The sequence below is a fragment of the Anomaloglossus baeobatrachus genome, chromosome 5, assembly GCF_048569485.1.
Source record: "Anomaloglossus baeobatrachus isolate aAnoBae1 chromosome 5, aAnoBae1.hap1, whole genome shotgun sequence".
NCBI lineage: Eukaryota > Metazoa > Chordata > Amphibia > Anura > Aromobatidae > Anomaloglossus > Anomaloglossus baeobatrachus.
In genome coordinates, this window is record NC_134357.1 from 28,780,323 (window position 1) to 28,797,332 (window position 17,010).

General features: G+C 46.6%; 1 protein-coding gene across 1 annotated transcript in view; it reads right to left on the reverse strand.

Moving 5' to 3' along the window:
• Positions 1–200: 200 nt before the first annotated feature.
• Positions 201–17,010, reverse strand: part of LOC142310729 (ovostatin-like) — a 67,306-nt gene continuing 50,496 nt past the window's right edge. The window contains exons 22-36 of the mRNA XM_075348355.1: positions 16,678–16,729; positions 16,507–16,590; positions 16,132–16,308; positions 15,964–16,039; positions 15,505–15,658; positions 15,311–15,388; positions 14,488–14,650; positions 14,189–14,409; positions 13,889–14,104; positions 13,401–13,525; positions 12,274–12,364; positions 9,965–10,033; positions 1,538–1,643; positions 1,347–1,415; positions 201–323 (exon numbers count right to left, since the gene is read on the reverse strand). Coding sequence (XP_075204470.1) covers positions 319–323; positions 1,347–1,415; positions 1,538–1,643; positions 9,965–10,033; positions 12,274–12,364; positions 13,401–13,525; positions 13,889–14,104; positions 14,189–14,409; positions 14,488–14,650; positions 15,311–15,388; positions 15,505–15,658; positions 15,964–16,039; positions 16,132–16,308; positions 16,507–16,590; positions 16,678–16,729 — 1,686 coding nt within the window. The 3' untranslated portion in view covers positions 201–318. The remainder of the gene's footprint in view (positions 324–1,346; positions 1,416–1,537; positions 1,644–9,964; positions 10,034–12,273; positions 12,365–13,400; positions 13,526–13,888; positions 14,105–14,188; positions 14,410–14,487; positions 14,651–15,310; positions 15,389–15,504; positions 15,659–15,963; positions 16,040–16,131; positions 16,309–16,506; positions 16,591–16,677; positions 16,730–17,010) is intronic.

Genomic DNA, 17,010 nt, shown 5'->3' on the forward strand with positions numbered 1-17,010 from the left:
AGAAATGGCCGTCCCTGCATGTAGGTGTTCACCCAACGTAGAAGCTTGACCCAAGTGGTCACATACCATATTTCAGACAAGAAAACCTTTAGTTATAGCATATAGTCCGCTACACAGTTTCTCACGTGAAGGATGGTTATTAAAAAAAAACAAAAAAAACAGCAGATTTATAAATTGAAACTTTTATTAGTGTCACAAAACACAATTTAGCATTTTCCAATTTGATGTTATTTTTCTTCCATAAACAGTTATCCGGTGGGGGTATAAAATGAGCCAAATCACCATTCTTCCTCCAAGGATGGCATCTTCTCATCTCACTTAGCCTACAATAAAAAAAAAACAAAAAAAAAACCACGTCATTAAACTTGCGTAAAATGCTTGTCACAGAAGTAAACAAAAATAAATGTAAAATGAAGTCACCATCATGAAACCTGCACCCAACCAAGACATCTGGTGTTATGGTGCACCAACTTGACCAAGCACATTGTAAGATTAAAGATGGCGCCATCATTCCTTCCATTAAGGCCTCTTTCACATGTCCGGGAAAAATGCATGTTTTTCCACAGACGTGTTGAATGTACATATGGCCATCCATGTGTTGTGATTTTGGCACATGTGCGTTCTCGGTATGCCATCAGTGATAGCCCACGGAGATTGGGAATTTTTTACTCTGTCCCGGCGCTGATTCTTCCGGGTCTGCTGCGCAGTGAATATGCATGAGCATAAATGTGTGCCTGGAAGCAACAGATAGCGCTGAAGACAGCAGGGCTGGAGACCGGGGCGTATAGAAAATGTGATTTCTACAGTATGTTCCCATCAGTGTAACATCAGTGATGCCAGAGAAAAGCGGACTTGTCTGTGCGGAACACATGGGCAGTGAGAAGACACGTGTGTGCAAATACATTGATTTTAATGGGTCTGCGTAGGTCAGTGTCTCTGTACATATGAAAACTGACATATGTAATGAAAATCACTGGTGTGAACGGGCTTAAGGCAAATTCTAGCAAAAAAAAAAAATATATATATTATATATTATATAAATATAATATTTATTTTAGAAATATAAAATTATAAAAATATATATTTAATCATTTATGTTTATAAGTAAATTTAAATATTAAAATAAATCATTAAATATAAATAAATCATAGAGACTCAAGTTCTGGAACAATATTAGGTCTCATGACCCAAATGAAATAGCATCACTGGAGGTCATTATTCCAGGCCATTAGCCCCACAGAAGATTGCACACTATGCATGTACACTGCTATACACCAAGGGGTCCAGGAGGCGGAGCATCAAAAATGAGATCAGTTTTGGGACCCAGAATTGTTTTTAACTTTTACCTTTTTGATTTTTCAAAGCTGTTGTAGACGCAGCACAATGCAATTCATAGGACGCATATCCATTCTCCTCTAAAGAAAAAAAAAAAAAAATTATAATGGTATTGATAACCACACAACCAAGTTTAGGAAGAATAAAAAGAAGTTTTCCAAAAAATGCAATACTACATTTTATATGTACACAAGAGCGTTACCTTCTTCGTAATAGCTATACACCATGGCAGAGCTGCTCTTCACGTTCAGGACGCGCTGGCCCATCAAAGCTTTAACGCTAAAGTCCATAGGCTGATCCTTGGTAACCTAAAAAAGAAAAAAAAAAAGGGAATCAATAGGGTTGAAAAGATTGCTTGGACTGGACAAAGACCATCAGGGTCTTATTTGATATAGAACTTCTCTTTTTTCCAGATATCTGTTCACTCATGTCACTTGTGCCTTAAAAACTAGCTCCAGAAATCAAATTTTTTTTTTTCTGGACTACGGCAAGGCTCCCCACTTGAACCAAAACCTTCCCAGTCAGTCCCGATTTCAGCAGCCAGGATCTCATTGCTGTCCAGCCGCGTCAATGAAGCCTCCATCGTGTGCAAGATGGGTAACCAGTACAGGGTACAAAAAAGAGAATTTTGTTTACTTACCGTAAATTCTTTTTCTTATAGTTCCGACATGGGAGACCCAGACCATGGGTGTATAGCTTCTGCCTCCGGAGGACACACAAAGTACTACACTAAAAGTGTAGCTCCTCCCTCCGAGCATATACACTCCCCGGATGACAAATCCAACCAGTTTAGTGCAAAAGCTGAAGGAGGACATCCACCCATAAGTAGAGATAGAGTAAAACCTGGAATAACCGGAACCTCTGTCTACAACAACAGCCGGTGAAAACACACGGAACAAGAAAGCTGCCAACAGGCAACAGGGAGGGTGCTGGGTCTCCCATGTCGGAACTATAAGAAAAAGAATTTACGGTAAGTAAACAAAATTCTCTTTTTCTTCATCGTTCCTTATGGGAGACCCAGACCATGGGACGTCTCAAAGCAGTCCATGGGTGGGAATAAACAGAAACTGAGAAGTAGGCAAACCTAACTTCACAAATGGGCGACAGCCGTCCGAAGGATGCGTCTGCCCAAGCTCGCAGCTGCCGAAGCATGAGCATGCACTTGGTAGTGCTTCGAAAGGGTGTGCAGACTAGACCAAGTGGCAGCCTGACAGACCTGCTGAGCCGTAGCCCAAGAGGCACCGACAGCTCTGGTCGAGTGCGCCTTAATCCCCGGCGGGGGAGGCACCTGAGAACATTGGTAGGCATCGGATATGGCCGACCTAATCCAACGAGCTAGGGTTGGTTTAGAAGCCGAGAGACCCTTGCGCTGACCTGTGGTCAGCACAAAAAGAGGGGTGCACTGCCTAAGAACAGCGGTGCGTGACACATAGATCCGGAGCGTCCGCACCAAATCTAAAGCATGCAACGCTTTCTCAAAGCGATGCACAGGGGCCGAACAAAGGGAAGACAATGAAATGTCCTGGTTAAGGTGGAAAGGAGACACCACCTTAGGGAGAAGGCCCGGAGTCGGACGGAGAACCACCTTGTCTTGGTGAAAAAAACCAAAAAGGGTGACTCCGAAGAGAGCACAGTCAAATCAGAGACTCTCCTGAGGGAAGTTATGGCCACCAGAAAAACCACTTTTCTGTGAAAGACGAAACAACGAAACCTCCCTAAGAGGCTCAAAGGGGGGTTTCTGTAAGGCCGTGAGGACCAGATTAAGGTCTCAGGGATCCAGAGGCCGCCGGTAAGGCGGAATGATGTGAGATGCGCCCTGCATGAAGGTGCGCACCTGGGCCAGCCGGGCGATACGCCGCTGGAGCAACGCTGACAGAGCAGAGACCTGTCCCTTGAGGGAATTGAGGGATAGTCCTAGCTGCAAACCGGACTGTAGAAAGGACAGGATGGTCGGCAAGGAAAAACGGCCAAGGGGCATGGCCGGAAGAACGACACCAGGACAGGAAAATTCTCCAAGTCCTGTGGTAAATCCTATGTGAGCAAGGATGGTTGACCTTAGGGAGATCAACATCCACCACTGCGGAGACACCATCACGTGTTTCTCAACGCAGTGATTCTAGAGCAATGCCCCCTGGGAAATATTCAAAGCAAGAAGGCCTGCGGAGACACCATCACATGTTTCTCAACGCTGGCAGGAAACTAGCCAGGTCTTTCACTGGGAAGGAACAACCACGGGAAGGGCAGTCTCCAGTCAAGGAGACAACCTATGCCAAACATGGTATCCATCCACAGACAGCCGTTTCGGGGTATTTGCCCCTCATCAGTGTGGAGTAGGAATCTGGCTAGTGGGACATTGCCTAGTAAAAGACTATGTGAGCAAGGATGGTTGACCTTAGGGAGATCAACATCCACCACTGCGGAGACACCATCACGTGTTTCTCAACGCAGTGATTCTAGAGCAATGCCCCCTGGGAAATATTCAAAGCAAGAAGGCCTGCGGAGACACCATCACATGTTTCTCAACGCTGGCAGGAAACTAGCCAGGTCTTTCACCGGGAAGGAACAACCACGGGAAGGGCAGTCTCCAGTCAAGGAGACAACCTATGCCGAACATGGTATCCATCCACAGACAGCCGTTTCGGGGTATTTGCCCCTCATCAGTGTGGAGTAGGAATCTGGCTAGTGGGACATTGCCTAGTAAAAGACTATGTGAGCAAGGATGGTTGACCTTAGGGAGATCAACATCCACCACTGCGGAGACACCATCACGTGTTTCTCAACGCAGTGATTCTAGAGCAATGCCCCCTGGGAAATATTCCTACTCCACACTGATGAGGGGCAAATACCCCGAAACGGCTGTCTGTGGATGGATACCATGTTTGGCATAGGTTGTCTCCTTGACTGGAGACTGCCCTTCCCGTGGTTGTTCCTTCCCGGTGAAAGACCTGGCTAGTTTCCTGCCAGCGTTGAGAAACATGTGATGGTGTCTCCGCAGGCCTTCTTGCTTTGAATATTTCCCAGGGGGCATTGCTCTAGAATCACTGCGTTGAGAAACACGTGATGGTGTCTCCGCAGTGGTGGATGTTGATCTCCCTAAGGTCAACCATCCTTGCTCACATAGTCTTTTACTAGGCAATGTCCCACTAGCCAGATTCCTACTCCACACTGATGAGGGGCAAATACCCCGAAACGGCTGTCTGTGGATGGATACCATGTTTGGCATAGGTTGTCTCCTTGACTGGAGACTGCCCTTCCCGTGGTTGTTCCTTCCCGGTGAAAGACCTGGCTAGTTTCCTGCCAGCGTTGAGAAACATGTGATGGTGTCTCCGCAGGCCTTCTTGCTTTGAATATTTCCCAGGGGGCATTGCTCTAGAATCACTGCGTTGAGAAACACGTGATGGTGTCTCCGCAGTGGTGGATGTTGATCTCCCTAAGGTCAACCATCCTTGCTCACATAGTCTTTTACTAGGCAATATCCCACTAGCCAGATTCCTACTCCACACTGATGAGGGGCAAATACCCCGAAACGGCTGTCTGTGGATGGATACCATGTTTGGCATAGCTTGTCTCCTTGACTGGAGACTGCCCTTCCCGTGGTTGTTCCTTCCCGGTGAAAGACCTGGCTAGTTTCCTGCCAGCGTTGAGAAACATGTGATGGTGTCTCCGCAGGCCTTCTTGCTGTGGTAAATCCTGGCCGAGGAAGACTTCCGAGCCTGAGTCATAGTGAAGATGACCTCGGAAGGAATGCCTGAAGCCGTAAGGATTCAGGGCTCAAGAGCCACGCCGTCAATCTGAGAGCCGCAGAATTCTGGCGGAAAAACGGACCCTGTGAGAGAAGGTCTGGCTGGTCCGGGAGATGCCACGGCACCTCTACGGACAAACGGAGGCGATCTGGGAACCAAGCTCGCCTGGGCCAGTCTGGGGCGATGAGTACGACCCGATGGCCCTCCATTCTGATCTTGCGCAGGACTCTGGGCAAGAGAGCTAGGGGGGAAACACGTAGGCCAGACGGAACTGGAACCAATCTTGAACCAGCGCGTCCGCTGCCAAGGCCTGAGGATCGTGGGAGCGAGCCACGTAAACCGGGACCTTGTTGTTGTGGCGGGATGCCATTAGATCCACTTCCGGAGTGCCCCGCCTGCGGCAGATTGACCGGAACACTGCCGGATGTAGGGCCCACTCGCCGCTGTCCACGGTTTGACGGCTGAGATAATCTGCCTCCCAGTTTTCAACGCCTGGGATGTGGACTGCGGATATGGTGGACTTGGAGTCCTCCGTCCACTGAAGGAATACGTTGAGTTTCCAACATTGCTAGGCGGCTGCGAGTCCCGCCTTGGTGATTGAAGTAGGAAACTGCTGTCGCGTTGTCTGACTGGACTCGAATGTGCTTGCCCACCGACAGGCGGTGAAAAACTACGAGAGTTAGGAGTACAGCCCTGATTTCCAGCACATTGATTGAGAGGGCTGATTCGGATGGAGTCCAAGTGCCCTGTGCTCGGTGGTGGAGAAACACTGCTCCCCAGCCGGATAGACTGGCATCCGTGGTGAGAATCACCCAGGACGGGGCCAGAAAGGAGCGTCCCTCAGAGAGAGGGGCCGAAGCCACCACTAAAGAGAGCTCCTGGTCTGTGGCGACAGAGCCACCAGCCTGTGCAAGGAAGAGGTCCGCTTGTCCCAACAGCGGAGAATGTCCAGCTGCAGGGGACGCAGATGGGACTGGCAAAGGGAACCGCTTCCATTGACGCCACCATCTGACCCAGCACCTGATGGAATGATGGCGGAGCCTCAGCAGAGAGCGAACCGCCAGATGAAGGGACTGCTGTTTGACTAAGGGCAGCTTCACAAGTGCCAGCAGAGTCTCGAATCGCATCCCTAGGGACGCAAGGTCCTGGGTCGGAGTCAGAGTGGACTTGCAAGCGTGGCGAGAGTGAGCGAGACACTCCGCTGAGAGTGAGCGAGACACTCCACTGACAGTCTGCACTGGATGAAGCCTTACTAGAAGGTCGTCCAGGAAAGGTATCACTACCAACCCCTGGAGGTGCAGAACCGCAACCACTGCTGTCATGACCTTGTGAATACACGAGGGGCCGTGGCGAACCCAAAGGGGAGAGCCACGAATTGGAAATGTTCCTCTCCGATTACAAAACGTAGCCAACGCTGGTGAGCAACTGCGGTTGGCACAAGTAGAAAGACATCTCTGATGTCGATGGATGCTAAGAAATCTCCTTGGGTCATTGACTGATCACAGAGATTCAATGCAAAAATGCCGCACCTGACATGCTTGTTGAGAAGCTTGAGATCCAGGTCGGAAAGCACCGTCCCTTTCGGGGACTAGGAAGAGATTTGAGTAGAAATCTCAGAACCGTTCCCAGTCGGGAACTGGTACAATTACTCCATTGGCCTGCAAGAGTACCACGGCCTGTGAGAAGGCGGCGGCCTTAGAGCAGGGGGGAGTTGACAGAAAAAATCTGTTTGGCGGGCTGGATAGAATTCCATTCTGTAGCCGTGGGAGATGGTAACCCACACCCACTGACCGAAGACGTGTTGAAACCACACGTCGCCCAAGAGGGAGAGCCTGCCACCGACCAAGGACGTTGCTGGCGCGGCCAGATAATCAAGAGGAGGCTGCCTGGTGGCCGCAGCTCCTGCGGACTTCTGAGGACGCGTCTTCGTGCGCCAGTTGGTTTACGGACCTTGGCTGAGTTAGTGGACGAGGCCGAGGGCTTAGAGGACGACCAGTTAGAGGAACGAAAGGAACGAAACCTCATCTGGTTCCTGCTCTGGACAGGTTTCCTGGGTTTGTGGCATGGAAGTACTCTTCCTGCCAAAAAACTTCCGTAATAATTTCATCCAGTTGTTCACCGAATAGACTGGTCCCAGCAAAGGGAACCCAGCAAGGAACTTCTTAAGAAGCATCTGCCTTCCACTCTCGAAGCCACAGGAGCCTGCGGATAGCGAGGGAAGTAGCCGAGGCCACCGCAGTGCGGTGACAGTCTCCAGCATGGCAGACATGGCCTAGGATGAAAAGACTGAAGTCTGAGCAGTTAAGGCAACCACTTCGGGCATAAAGTCCCTAGGTGAGAGGATGCATCTCCTCCAGAGAAGCAGAGATGGCTTTGAGAGCCCGCACTGCTGCAAAAGATGGGGAGAACGAGGCCCCTGCTGCCTCATATATAGATTTGGCCAGAAGGACAACCTAGCGGACAGTGGGGTCCTTAGAGAGGAGCCGTCAGCCACTGATACAACTGTCCTGGCTGAAAGTCTAGACACCGGAGGGTCCACCCTTGGTGAATGAGCCCACTCCTTGACCACCTCTGGTGGAAGGGAGAAACAGTCATCAGAACCACGCTTTGGGAAGCGTCTGTCAGGACAGGCTCTGGGCTTGGACACAGTGGCCTGAAAAACTGGAGTGGTTAAGGAACACACTCCTTGTTCTCTTAAGGTATACTAATGCCTTTCTGCCAGAGGGGGATGCTCCCCTGATACAGGCGGATTGAGGTCCAGTACAAATATAATGGACGCAATAAAATCATTAGCATCTGCGTCACCTTCGGACAGATCAATGTACATGACGTAGCGTCCGAGCCCCTAGTAAAAGCATCCTCCTCGTCCTGCGAGTCGGCTCGTGAATCAGAGCTGCGGGACGAGGAAGGAAAGGGGACCCTGCGACTCCATTTTAGGAGGACGGGGACTGAGACCAGATGAGGAATCCTCTGTGAGCTTTGCTGAGCGAGCCGTAGCAGCAGAAGCGCCCTGAGAAGGGGGCTGATGCATGCTCAGCAGTGTCCGGGACAGCTGTCCCCTGGAGAGAGGGATTCTGCCCAAACCGGGGGATCAGCCACTGGAGCCGGAGCAGCTGGAGGGACCACTGATGAGCTTCCAGGCTGAGGGACCACCATGTTAGAGCAAGCATCACAATGTGGTTATGTGCTCGGTACAGGCAGTACGAGTCTACATGCAGTGCATATTAAGTACAGCCTTGCAGCCTTGCTCTGATGTGAGACATGCTGCAGAAGTGGGGGCTCTGTCCAGAATGACCCCCAGCAGAGTAAATAAACAGAGTATATAAGCAGCTGCACAACCGGAGTTTGTGGCTTGCCAGACCGTTTAACATAAGACATCTCTGTGCCCTCCAGATCCCCCAGCCCAGGCCCCCATTTGTCACAATGTGGTTAATGCAGACATTGAGAACGCTGAGAAAATGGCGCCGGAGCGAGGAGAGGGGGCGGGGCCTACTCTGAGAGCGAGATCCGGAGGGCAAATGAGGTATACAGGGGAGGGAATCCTTCCTCAGTGAGGAGTGTCCGTTCCCTGTGCTGAACAGCCGCTGGGCGGAGCCACACTGTCCCTCTGCACTGACTGACATGCAGGGGTAGAGAATCGAAACTAGGCCTCAGGCGAAGCCGGGGCCTAGATTTAAACATGCGGCCAGCGTGCAGGCACCATCGGCGCGGTTCTCCAGTGAAAACTGGAGAACCGGCCGGAAATGTTAACACAGTCATATAACACACTCTCCCCAACATATAAAGTACAAGGGATCCCTGGAAAGACCACTGTCTGTGGTAATAACGTCTCAGTACTTAGCTTGTGAGACGCAGGTGCCAGGTCCCTGGGGGGGGGTTAAACGCTCCGTCCGGCAGGATCCTGAAAAGGGCTGCGGATGGAGACCGGTCTCCTGCAAAGCAGTGAGAACCGTGATGGCTCCCACTTCAAGCCAGAGCCCCAGGGGATGGTGAAGGAGCGCGGCATGTGAAGGCTCCAGAATTGTAAAATCAACCTTAACAGCACCGCCGACACAGTGGGGTGAGAAGGGACATGCCGGGAGTCCAGAATGGACCCGCTTTTCTTCCAAATCTTTGAAATCAAAAATCAGAGGATGCATGTGTGTGTGACCTCCTGAACACAAAGCATTGAACTGGTTGGATTTGTCATCCAGGGAGTGTATATGCTCGGAGGGAGGAGCTACACTTTTAGTGTAGTACTTTGTGTGTCCTCCGGAGGCAGAAGCTATACACCCATGGTCTGGGTCTCCCATAAGGGACGATGAAGAAATAAAGCTTCTCTCCCACAATTCTGCATCAATATACCATCACCTTACCTGTCCTCTCTTGTGCATCTGTTCTAAAACTAACATCTGCCATAACCCAACCATCCCACCCAAAGACTTCTCTTGTGCTGCATCAATTTTCTGGAACGCACTACCCCTGACAAGTCATTAGCACCTAGCCACCACATCTCTTAAGACCTGTCACATTACCCATGAAGATCTCAGAATGCGGTCCCTCCTATTGGTCCCCACATCCTCCAATCACCAAAAAGAACAGCTTGTGTACAAAGTGATCAGCCAGGATCTGTCCAATCTGTTACTATTTGAAAACCCCATTTATTATAATGGCTGGACTGGACAAGAACTTATGTTCCCACTCATTTCCTTAGATGTGTAGGAACCTCACTCCTGTAACTGAGTGTCCCTCTAATATCTTTGTAGATGTCAATTTAACATTCTAAATTACTGGAGGAACACGTTAGCGCAAAAAAAAAAAAAAAAATTTAAAAATTTTATATAGCTATATCCTAAATTTGAGTTCCTAGAATATGGTTTTATCACAAAACCCTCCATCTCACTTACTTTTTCTATGTACATGATTACTTCTTTAGGGCTTTGCTCAAACTTCGAAATTGTTTTGTCCGCCACCAACTGCAAGAAGAGAAAGAAAACCAATATCTGTCAATCACTGGTGGAAGCATCACTCACTTATTCCAATATATTAGATGACGCTCCTGCTATTCTGGAGCACTGAAGTGGGCTGTTTGGCAAATTGACATTTTAGACCCCTATATGGGGTACAATACTTTGATCTGAAGTGCACAGGAGTGTAATGGTGGCCTCTGTGTGGATGACATAGGACGAGTCATCCACCTGGGGCTGGGAAAGGATGATCACAACAGAAAGGAGGCATCGGACCCAAAAGCAGTGACACCAATTGGATCTGGCTGCCCCCTAGAAGAGTGTGTTTTTTTTTTTATGTTATACACAGCGGCCTGAGCTCTTTTATACAGCATTCTAGATAGAATACTGTATATAAGGGCTCATTGATTGTAGCTGTAGCTCACAAAAGGGAACTAGTCACCAGGATTTTCGCCACCCAAGTATTTATCCGGTCTCTTCTCTCAAGCAACAGTAACCCAAATTAAATAGATGTTACTCATTTTGAAATTCAACTGAAACCAAATTTAGGCCGGAGTCACATGCGAGTCATTTGGAGAGTCTCGCATCGGCATCACCCAGCACAGCTGCACACGTGTGTCAGCTGCATAGAGATACATGCAGCCGACCTGCTCCTGTCAGGAGTGTATGATCGTGCCGGGTGATGCTGATGTGAGACTCGCCGAGTCACTCACAAGTGTGACTCTGGCTTTACTGTGTATTTACATTGGTCAATTCTTGACCACATACTGTGTATTAATAGAACAGTCATGTGGGCAGGGAAGGGATAAATAGGACCAAGGGAAAACTATTACCCTTCAACTTTAGCATTTTGATTTTAGTTAATTTCTTCCTTCCCCTGTTGGCAACCAATATGTTAATTCCCAGTTCCAATTTAAATAAAAATTATTATATATATATATATATATATATATATATATATATATATATATATATATATTATATATTATATTTTAATTATACAAGATTATATTTTATTAGATCGATAGCTAGATATATATTAATAGATCTATCAAATCGTACATTTTTATTGAATTTAAATTAGAAATGGGAATCAAATAACACATTAGTTGCTAAAAAGGAGGGAAAAAGGGGAAAGAGCATGCCATTGGCAGTGAAACTTTATATTATACACAGAAAAAATAAAATATAAAAATATTCTATATATAAAAAATAAAAAAAAAAAAAGGTTCATGGCCGATGGCATGCTGCACTTTCCTTCACTCAATCCCAAATTAAATTCTGATCCATGGCTTGTCATCAACTGCTAAAGAGTTGTTTGTAATGTCACATATGTTAGCTTCCGAAAAACTAAAAAATTTGGACATTTTATTTGCATACACAACTGCAGCTGGATACCTGTGTTTACCCATTTTGTTGTCTGCTTATAAAAAAAAAAAAAAAAAGAAGAAGTGTATGTACATCAAAGCTGATTCTGGGAGGCAACAATCGCCCTGTGTTAAAATATTGAGGGTGAGAATTGAGTAACCTGAGATACTTAATGCAGCCATTTCACAGACCCAGATTCGTAGTTTAGTTGATTTAGCCCAACATACTGTACATATTTATGAATGCTTTAGTTTTCTACAAAACACAAATATATTCAGTGATTTTCCTTAATACAAAATGCTAGCATATGTAACGCAAAGATGGCATCTGCACCATGGACAACGCTAAGGTGCTAAGGAGATTGAAAACACCCAAACTTTGGAATAACCAATCCAGTAGAGATGATGCAAATTGCTACCCTATCCGAGCCTGACTTTCGATACTTGGACTATATTTTGTCTACACCCTTTTCTTATCTAGAACTATAAAAAGTTGAACAATAAAGGAGCAGAATTTCTTTGGCTTCCGTCATGGAAGGAAGCTCATAACTGATTTAAGTCTGTTATTTCTTCCCGTGTGCATACATTACATTACAACCTGAAAGCGGTCAGACCGAGAGAACCCTAGTGTCTCCCCTCAAATATATATGTTTTGTGATCCCATGTTGTAATGTCTGTATACTTGTTTTGTTTGTAGGGAAAATCCTTTAAAAACTTTCCTGGTAGAAAAGGGGAGCACCTGTATCTTTTGACCTCTGCATAGTTTATGCCCAGTGTCTAAAGATTCTAGAGGCAGATGTACGCTTTGATTTTATCGAGGCCCTTGGATGGAGGATATAGATCAATAACTAGGATTGTGATTAGGTAACAGACATTACTAACCTTGTTAAGAGAAGCGAGGTCGGCGCTGTAACCAGATAACAATCTTGCCTTGATAAGTGCCATGTTAGAGTCATTATGGGCTCCGTTATAACTGAAAATAAAAAATACATTTCTAACCTCTATCCCAAGAGTCGTGTGAGATTTGCCCCTAAACAAAGTCTGGATTGTAAGTACAGTGGTACCTCGCTTAACGCGTAACCCACTTAACGAGAATTTCTCTTAACAAGCGAAGCTTTCTGTAAATTTGTAACCCGCTTTACGAGAAAGCTTTGCTGTACGAGTGAAATACTCACTGCACACACTTCCGGTTCCGTACATCCACCGCGCTCTGACCCGCACTTGCAGTCCACACAAACATGTACGCACAAACACACGCACATACAGTATCATGATCACTTTACCTTCCGTTCCACCAACAGCCTCATTGTTCTTGTAGTTCCCGGGTACATCGTGACGTCCTTGCGGCGAACTACAAGACCCAGGAGGCCGGCGAAGGAACGGAAGGTATGGTGAGCATATAATATAACAATGTGTACCTTTCATTTCATCGCCGGCCTCCTGGGTCCTGTAGTTCACCGCTCCACTCCAGGCTGTGTATCGGCATCCATAGCAACGAAGCAGGAACTTAGGCTATGTGCGCACGTGTGCGTAATTCAAGCGGCTCTGCCTTTGACGTCAGCGTTCTGGCCAGGAAGTTCCTCCCTCGTCATTATGGTAACGCGATACACAGCCCAGCCCCGTACCAGAGAACAGCAAGTCCCAGCAGACCGGTGATGTGATGGAATGTAAGGTGAGCATATTATATGTGCGTGTGTGAGTTTGTGTGCGTTTGCGCATGTGTGGAATAAGAATAGGGGACCAGGATGGGACATTTAACAAGTTGTGGAATGAATCGTCTGCATTGTAATGATTTCCTATGGGAAATCTTGCTTTGCCTAATGAGTAACTTGGTTAACAAGCACAGTCCCAGAACGGATTGTCCTCGTCAAGCAAGGTTCCACTGTAATCTATAATGTTTCCAAAACGGAAATTTTAGGTTTATGCAGTTTTTGCAAAAACTAATTGTGATTTAGAACCTGACATATCCACATGGATTTTTAGCCCTAAACAGCCGTTAATTAACATACCTGAGCTTGAAGTTTAGGTTAAAACTGTAAGCCACGCCATTGGTACAATCATCCGCAATGGCTGATATGGAGAGTGCGAAAGCAGAGTTTTCTTTGGGCACGGGGATATAATACTTCACTGTAGTCTACAAAATAAGACAATTAAGAGTCTTTTTAAAGTCTTGAAAACATTTTAAAAAAAAAAGCAACTTGGAACTTTGAGGTATGCTTTGCGATAAGAGGGGGAATTGGTGGCTGTCCCTCAATATATGCCAGAGTTGAAAGAACAAAGGACCCATCAAGGTCGGTGTTACAGCTCAACATTACAGTGAAACCAAAGCTATAATTGCTCACATGTAGCAAGAAGGAGGGTTGGGGGGGGGGAATGGGGGCAACAAACGCATGATCTTTGGGGTTGGGATACTCAAACATCATGCAATTCATAATCTTTGTTCTGTAGTGCCACCACTGCCTTATGTCCTACACCATACACATTTGTCCATAGTCACCTGTAGCATGCACCAGCCATTCCCACTGACATCCATGACGTAGTCTCCATTGGTCTCGGGCAGGGCCTCCCTCTGCACCACTAGTCGGTTGTCTTTATTTAAATTGAACGTGGCCACGTTGCCATTGCCCTTCTGGACCACTACAGTTTGCTGAGAATTGGGAACGTACAGGAGCTTGGCAAATTCAGCCATAGCCTGCATGGCCACAGCTGTGTCCTACAGGAGAGAACAAAGTGGTTAGCGGTGTAATGCGACTCCATCGGAGATCCAAAAAGAGTCACAATCATTTCTTATAATTACCCAGGTAGAGTAGAATCCACCATGCGAGTTTTGGTGGCGAACAAGCCACATGCAGATCTGTGCCATCTTTGTGAGACGTTCTTGAGTAATGCTGGGGGTAGCCGCCATGCTCAGCAACATATAAGATGTAGTTTCCACCTCGGGTGAGCTGTACGGAGGCAAGAAGAATGGAACCGCTTTCCTCGCGGGAGCGTTTTCACGTTCCCAGTAAATTGTGCCGCCTGCATTTAAGATGATATTTAATACACCGAAAGAATAAGTTCAATCGAAACGTTCATACAGGGATTGAACAATGTTACCTTCTTCTTTGGCCTTTTTCATCAGACTCTGGAGCAGGGGCTCGCTGTATTCTGGGAGCTGTGCCAGTGTGAAGGCGTAGAGCATGATTGACTGGTCGTAGGTAGTCTGCTCGCTCTGGGACGCGTTTTTCAAACATTCCATAGCACCGGTCAACAGCGTGGTCTAGAAAGTGAAGCAAACAAGCACCGGTCAACAGCATGGTCTAGAAAGTGACGCAACCAAGCACCGGTCAACAGCGTGGTCTAGAAAGTGATACAAACAAGTGCCATTGCATTAAAAACCTCAAAACAAAAAAACACACACACACACACACACACACTTGACATTTCAAACTAGTCTCATTTGGAGATTTGTTTTGGTGGGGGGGGGAATGATGTGTGGATATGACATCTATATCACACGCACATATTGGTGCAGCTATTTGCAGTTTTGTTTATGAGAGAAAATGACAAAGTTAAAGGGCTGCACGCAACTGCAATTACGGAATCCAGACTTGTCCGTTACCAATCCGGATAATCGCGGATCACAGTTGGTCATGCATCTTTTTTCAACAACATCTGAGTAGACCCCCCCCCAATACTCCAAGTTCAATGAATTTCTCATGCGGTTAGTTGGACCCCTAATTAATATGGGATTTGTGTTATTGTTCAGTTTGTGAAAAACGGGACTTTTACTGGAAAATCTGGGAACCCAAGTCAAATGGGCACTTAATATCAGTCATGAACAATCTTGACAGACTGGGACTAGGGGCTCCAATGACCCCATTGGACAGCTGAGTACCTACTCCAGGATGACTGAGTAGTTCAGTATAACACCACGTACCCCCAAACTGTATTCGGATTCAAGAAGTGTAACTGCAACGTAAGCCGTAAAGTAGAGATCAGGGTCCGAATCTGAGTCCTGTATAAAAAAAGAAAAAAAAAAATTAAATAAATATCTATATAGTTAATTAACCCCCTTGCTGAAGGGGGTCTCATGCCTGCTTGCCCCAAATACAATCCACCAAAGATCCTAACCTGAACTGTGAAGGATCTTCCCTGGGATTTAAAGCAGCCATTATCCAGTCTTTGGGAGTTCTCCAGCCAGATTAAGGTTCGCTGTTGCAGTTTCTCATCGACGTAGATATGTTTTTTGGCCTGTTCTAAGATCTTCAAGCAGGCAACAGTCAGTCTGTAGATTAAACACAATGTCGTAAGAGTGTGTGTGTGTGTGTGTGTGTGTGTGTGTGTGTGTGTGTGTGTGTTACACAGCACAACATTCAGACAATATGGATTTTTTTTTTATTTAAAGACCGCAGCAAGCAGCTCAATAAGTGATCCATCACTGGAATCAGGGGTTGATTTCTATATCTAGCTGCCCACAGATTGAGTAGCAAAAAGAAAAAAAAAAAATCTGCTGACAGATTCCCTTTAACTTAGGCCCAAGGCTTCATTTCCATTCAGTGCTAGTTGACTTTCAGCAACAGTGTTACTTACATGGAGTTAACGTCTCTAGAGCTCGGAAATAGTTTGTAAGCTCTGCCAGAGAGGAAAGAAAGTTGACGATAGTATCCTAAAAATTACATACCGGTAGATTTAGAACATCTGCAACAATTTATGAAAAAAAAAAAAAATTTAGCCACAATTTAGAAGCATGACATTCACCTTCTGACAGGTAGCCCTTTGCTTTCTGGTAGGTCGGATCTGTTAGTTGTCCTGTGTGATTCAGATAGGATATTACCGATGGAATTGGGGCCATTCGACCAAGATTCTGTTCACCACAACCATAGGGTTTCTGGACCATATCATCAAGGCTTCTTGCCGGGATTCCAAACATATCACCTGCAGGGAAGATTGTGAACACCGGATGAGACTGAGACTATTTTAGAGATGGAAGCTTCAAAACCAATCACATTCCATGGCAGAAAGATCAGAGCTTGAGAACTAACACAGGAGGGGGGCTGACTTTCTACATAGTGCCAGCGGCATACACCCATGGTCTTCTGGTGTCCCCCAGTGAAGCGTTAGGGAAATACTCACCCGCAGCAGTCACGTGGGCGGTGCTAGCGTCAGGGACCACATTTTCAGGAAGCGCAATACGGATCGGTACTTGAACATTCTCGTCTAAGAAAAACAAAAAGTAAATTAACTCCTGTCCAAAAAAAAAAAAAATAGAAGTTTTTGAAGGAATGTTTGAGAGAAGCCACTTACTTTTCACAAAGACTAGATTGCTTGAAGTTCGTTCCTGAGGGATCCCTTCAGGCTAAAAAAAAAAATGGAATAAGGTAACTTTCAAAGAGTGACAAATGGTCTTGTGTGAATATATTCGCTTAATCAGTCACCAAACTGAGGTCTAGAATACTGTATATGAGAGCCCAGGCCGCGGTGTAGAACATAATCACTTCATACTCACCTAAGGGGCGGTGCAGACTGGTCAAATGTATGTCTCAGTTCTGTGTGCGGTGCCTCCTCTTTCAGCCATCTTGGTCCTTCTGTAGCCGGGGTGCATGACATGTCCCAAGTCATCCACACTCACCGGCACAG